The following is a 5,957-nucleotide window of genomic DNA, read 5'->3' as shown; positions in this document are numbered from 1 at the left end:
ATGAGTGATCCAGAACCCTGCAGAATGAAACACACTGAAGATACTGAAGAACAAAGAGGTTGGTGTTTAATCTTCATTCATTCATGATCTAGTGAAGGGCCATTTTTAAAACACTGCTTCATGAAGCCTAGAATCTTTACAAATTATTTGTTTTGAATCAGTCATTCGGAGCACGTATCAAAACTGCCAAAGTCATGTGAACTATTTAAGTTTTAACACTTTTAAATATGGTTTAGTAGCTGTCTGGGCATTGAAAAAGGGAGTGTTATTGCTGGCAATGCAGGCCTCACCTTTCATCAAAAATATCTTAATTTGTGTTCTGAAGATGAACGAAGGTGGAGGGACGACATGAGGTTGAGTAATAAATTATATAATTTTCATTTTTTGATGAACTAATCCTTTAATGAGTGAATGTTTAAAGAACTAAACATTCAAACGTCTGGTTACACTTTAGGCCTGTGATATTAATCTTTTTATTTTGATTTTGGCTTCCAAGGATTATAAAGGAAGATATTTGAGGTGAAACTATTAAAAACTAGTCACGTTCTGTCTAGCACAACTTCCTTCCCTTCACTTCAGTGCACTTCGTTTCTCCCTAAATCTCAAACTTAAGATCTCATGTGTTCCACTAACCTGCTGCACAGCATCAACTAGACAAACTCTGGACAATGTCTGTGATATGCTTTAACCATGCTTTCAGATAGAGAAAAAATAGAACAGTTTTTATAGGAGCATGACAAAGGTACAGAGCCCCTAAAGGGAACTTGGCAAAAATAAAAATATACAGACTTTTGCATGCGCATGAGAAATGTATCAGTGTCACAATTTCTGGTTTGTGTATACTATAACCTATTTCATTTGTGCTTCACTGCCCGTGAAGAAAGCGAGAGTATGGATCCGCATGAATGAATAAAGATGTATTTGCTCAAAATTTGGCTTTTTTAGACCAGTTCGTCTAGGATGAATCCAGCTAATTATTAATTTTTTTTTTAAACATGTGCCTCCCTTTGTATCTAAAGTCCTTTTTGTCAGTGGCTCTGCTACCTGTAAGGATGCGATAAATCTGACAAAGTGGTTTAATAAAGGGCGTTTGATCTTATGAAATTATTGTATTTTTATATGGGACAATATAAATATGGCTTACTGTCCTAACGAAATCCAAAGTTTTATGATTTTTACTGTACCAATGTTTTTTTCTTGAACCATTAAACGTGGTGTTATGACTAGAGATCGACCGATATGGGTTTTTCTATAGCCGATGCCGATGCCGATTTTTAGAGGTCAGGGTCAGCCGATGGCCGATATGTGCTGCCGATTTTTAGGGCCGATATCTTGAAGTTTTCCCCTTCATTTGCATGCTAAAATGTCACACTAATAATAAGTGGATGCACAACATTTTTAAACTTAACATTATTTATTGAATACTGACTTGAACCATCTCTCGAATCTTAATCTTTTTGTGCACTGCACTGTATTAAAATAAAATATTTATCTAAAGTTAACCAAACACATCAATAAACTGACCAAGTATTAAATATATAAAACAGGTAGGCTAATATAAACAAAATCTGTCAATCATTTACATAATTTTTAGAGCATTTATCAAGCAGAATTTTGTTGGAACATAAATGTAAACTTAAATAAACATTTAAATAAAATAAATACTACTTTATAAATAAAAATCAATTAAAAACGTTTTCATGTTGCACAGCCTTGTATGCTTGAACAGTTCTAAACTCTTACTGATTTCTGACATTCTTGAAGGTTAACGTTAGACAGGTTTAATGAGGATAATTGTGCGGCATATATATAGACATTGGTCGGAACACATCACTTTATTAGGCTGATGTCCATTTTTATTCGCATTACACAGTTGATGGAAACACACGCAGATGCGCATATTCTTAAGCTGTATTTTTATTAATGCAAAGTTGGATGGAAACCCGGCTATTGTCTGCATCAAACCGAACAAATATCATACACTTCTGCGCAGTGGTGTAGCGCAAATCCGCACGGCCCCCCGCGAGCCGAAAGTTTCAACCAAGAAGAGGAGCCAATGGATATCACACTAGAAGCAACGTGCAAACTTTGCGGAAGAGTTATGCGTAAAAGTGACGGAGCTGCCTGACGCTGCAGTAACGGAGCATTTTCCCTCAGAGACGAATTTCAACATAACATGCTGATAACGGTAGCCTATATAACTGTCTTAATTTATTCCATTATTTATCTTGTGGCCCGTACATATAGTGAAACAAATGAGAAGAATAGTATTAAACAGCTTGTTTTAAAATGTTTAAAACATTTTCAAAGAGGAGCTGATAGCCTAATATTTTATTATCCTCACAGCACGTCAGTTATGCGGTGATGCGCTGTGAAAAATAACACAGGGCTGCCCGCGGACGTGCCTGGCTTTAAATCGGCGCTACTAAACACGGATATCGGCCGATGCCGATATATTAAAAAAAGACAAATATCGGCCCGATATATCGGTCGACCTCTAGTTATGACAATGCACACTTACTCCCATTTTCTTCATAATTTTGAGCAAACAGATCTTTATTTCAAATAGATCTTTATTCCTGCGCATCCATACTCTTGCTTTCTTCATAAGCAGTGACACACAAATGAAATAAGTTTTAGTACACAAACATTGGAGCAAAACTCTGCCGGGACAGCGGCCTTCTAGGACTGAGTTTTCCCACCTCTGTTTTAGGGGCTCCATACAAAGGTCACATGATTCATTACATAATGTTTCTCCAATATGATTGGTTCTTCAAATGTATAATTCAGCAAACCCTTCTGTTAATAGGTATAAGCAATTTGGCCCACGTTTTGGGGACATTTAGATTTCAAACGCATATAAATGTTAATCCTGCAAGAAAAAGAAATGTTAGTTGTGATTAATTAAATTTTCACCTCATTCATGGAATGTTTCAGGGACATTATTTGATCAAAATGATCGTTGTATTTTATAGAAGTTCTCTACTTTCTGCTATTACATCAGGGCTCACTTCATATTTCTCTCTTTGAATTATTTTGATGTACAGAAAATTAAATTAATTCTTTTTTACTTTGATTTCAGACCTGATGGAAGAGAGTGAGGAGAGTGAAGAACTGAGTGAAGTGGAGGAGAAACATCATGACAAACCTGGAGAAAAACCTTTGAGTCACTCAAAGACTAAAAAGACATTTTTAAAGAAAAGAAGAGCAGAGAAATCTACAACCTGCACTCAGTGTGGAAAGAGTTTGACAACCAAACAAAGTCTTGAGCGTCACATGATGATCCACACTGGAGAGAGACCGTTCACATGTGATCAGTGTGGATGGAGATTCTTAACCAAACAAAATTTTGAGGTTCATGTAAGAGTTCATACTGGAGAGAGGCCGTTCAAATGTGATCAATGCGGGAAGAGCTTCATGGATTCTTCAAAACATAAAAGACACATGAAAATCCACACTGAAGAGAAGCTGTACGCATGTAATAAATGTGGGTTTAGTTTCACAGAATCAGATAAACTTAAGAGACACATGAGGATCCACACTGGAGAGAAGCTGCATAGATGCAATAAATGTGGCAAGAGTTTCACAGATTCAGGAAACCTTAAGATTCACATGAGGATCCACACTGGAGAAAAGCCTTTCATGTGTGAACAGTGTGAAAAGAGATTCTCAACCAAACATAGTCTTGAGCTTCACTTGAGAATCCACACTGGAGAGAGACCGTTCACATGTGATCAGTGCGGGAAGAGCTTCAAACGAAAGTCAAGTCTTGAGCTTCACATGAGAGTTCACACCGGAGAGAAGCCATACATGTGTGTTGAGTGTGAAAAGAGATTCACTCACAGAAAAAATCTTGATGATCACATGATGATCCACACAGGAGAGAAGCCGTTCACATGTGATCAATGCGGCAAAACATTTCTTTGGGCATCAAACCTGAAGAGACACCTGAGAGTTCATACGAAGGAGAAGCCACATTCATGTTCTGTGTGTGGAAAGAGTTTTTCAGTGCTACAAACTTTACATACACATCAGAAAATACACACTGGTGTGAGAGAGTACATGTGCTTTGAGTGTGAGAAGACTTTTATTACAGCAAAACATTTAAAACGTCACCAGAGAATTCACACTGGAGAAAAACCTTACAAGTGTTCACACTGTGACAAGAGATTCACTGTGTCATCAAATCTGAAATCACATGAGAGGATCCACACTGGAGAAAAACCTTACAAGTGTTCACACTGTGACAAGACATTCAGTCAGTCATCATGTCTGAAAAGACATGAGAGGATCCACAGCAGAGAGAAGCCGCACACATGTGATCAGTGTGGAAAGAGTTTCACTATTAAACGCTCTCTTAATCTACACATGAAGATCCATACAGTGGAGAAAGCACTTAGTGGAGAAACCAATTAGTTTCCTAACAGCCATGATGAGTGATGGGACATTTTGTTGGTTGATTGTAGGGCTGGGTGATCTGACGATTTTATATCGTGTTTTATCTTGAAGACATTGTCAAGAGAATCATAGAGATTGTGATCTTTTATATCTTCGTAATAATGTTAAAACTACACCAATGAATGCCCATTAGATGGTTGTGCTGACTGGCCAAATTATATCACTCCATCAAGTGTCTTTCATGCATGGTGACGTATTTAAATATCAATTCAATGCAAGCAAGCAATAGAGCTGTGAAAGGAACTGATTTGAGGAGTTTAGTTTCAATTTCAATTATGAAAATGTGATTTAAAAAAATGGAAAACGCAGATGTAATCGCAGAATCCAGTCATAAAAATTTACTCTGTAAGTGTATAATCTGTCAAATTTTTGATGAATAAATCAAAAGCAGGTCAGTAGACTTAAATCAGATCATGATATGGACTAGTGTCTGTGAATATTAAACCCCAAAAGACTGTCAAGGGTCTCACCTCAGTCATGGTATTGAGTGTGAAAGAGAGTACTGTTTCTGTTACAACTGCTGCCAGTACCAGGACTCAAACCCATAACCTTTGGGTTACAATTCTGACTTTCTAAACACTAGGCCACAACGTCACATCAAGTGGTAGATAATGTGTATGATTCAGAGAGATGGCAACATGACTGTTTTACTTGCTATTGTGCTTCATTTTATTCATATACATTTTAGTTTTTGGATGCTTGCTTTTACATGCACATAAACCTTAATGACATCCCATTCTTAATCCGTAGGGTTTAATATGGAGTTGGCCCACCCTTTGAAACTATAACAGTTTCAACTCTTCTGGGAAGGCTTTCCACAAGGTTTAGGAGTGTGTTTATGGGAATTTTTGACCATTCTTTTACAAACCCGATTCCAAAAAAGTTGGGACACTGTACAAATTGTTAATAAAAAAAGGAATGCAATAATTTACAAATCTCATAAACTTATATTTTATATTATCAGATGTGGAAAGTGAGACATTTTGAAATGTCATGCCAAATATTGGCTCATTTTGGATTTCATGAGAGCTACACATTGCAAAAAAGTTGGGACAGGTAGCAATAAGAGGCCGGAAAAGTTAAATTTACATATAAGGAACAGCTGGAGGACCAATTTGCAACTTATTAGGTCAATTGGCAACATGATTGGGTATAAAAAGAGCCTCTCAGAGTGGAAGTGTCTCTCAGAAGTCAAGATGGGCAGAGGATCACCAATTCCCCCAATGCTGTGGCGAAAAATAGTGCAGCAATATCAGAAAGGAGTTTCTCAGAGAAAAATTGCAAAGAATTTGAAGTTATCATCATCTACAGCAGTGGTTCTCAACTCCAGTCCTCGGGACCCACTGCTGTGCACATTTTGTATGTCTCTCTTATCTGACATGCTCAGTTCAGTTCACAGAGTCTCTCCTAATGAGCTGATGATCTGAATCAGGTGCGTTAAACAAGGGATACATACAAAATGTGCAGAGCAGTGGGTCCCGAGGACTGGAGTTGAGAAA

General features: G+C 37.3%; 1 protein-coding gene across 1 annotated transcript; it reads left to right on the top strand.

Moving 5' to 3' along the window:
- On the top strand, positions 1–4,869 carry LOC125280328 (gastrula zinc finger protein XlCGF57.1-like). Its single transcript, XM_048210811.1, has 2 exons — positions 1–58; positions 3,083–4,869. The coding sequence occupies exons 1-2, from the start codon at positions 1–3 to the stop codon at positions 4,414–4,416; spliced, it is 1,392 nt and encodes a 463-aa protein (XP_048066768.1). The 3' UTR covers positions 4,417–4,869.
- Positions 4,870–5,957: the final 1,088 nt, after the last annotated feature.

This window comes from Megalobrama amblycephala, linkage group LG1, assembly GCF_018812025.1.
Source record: "Megalobrama amblycephala isolate DHTTF-2021 linkage group LG1, ASM1881202v1, whole genome shotgun sequence".
Taxonomy (NCBI): Eukaryota; Metazoa; Chordata; class Actinopteri; order Cypriniformes; family Xenocyprididae; genus Megalobrama; species Megalobrama amblycephala.
This window is presented reverse-complemented; position numbering and strand designations above follow the sequence as displayed.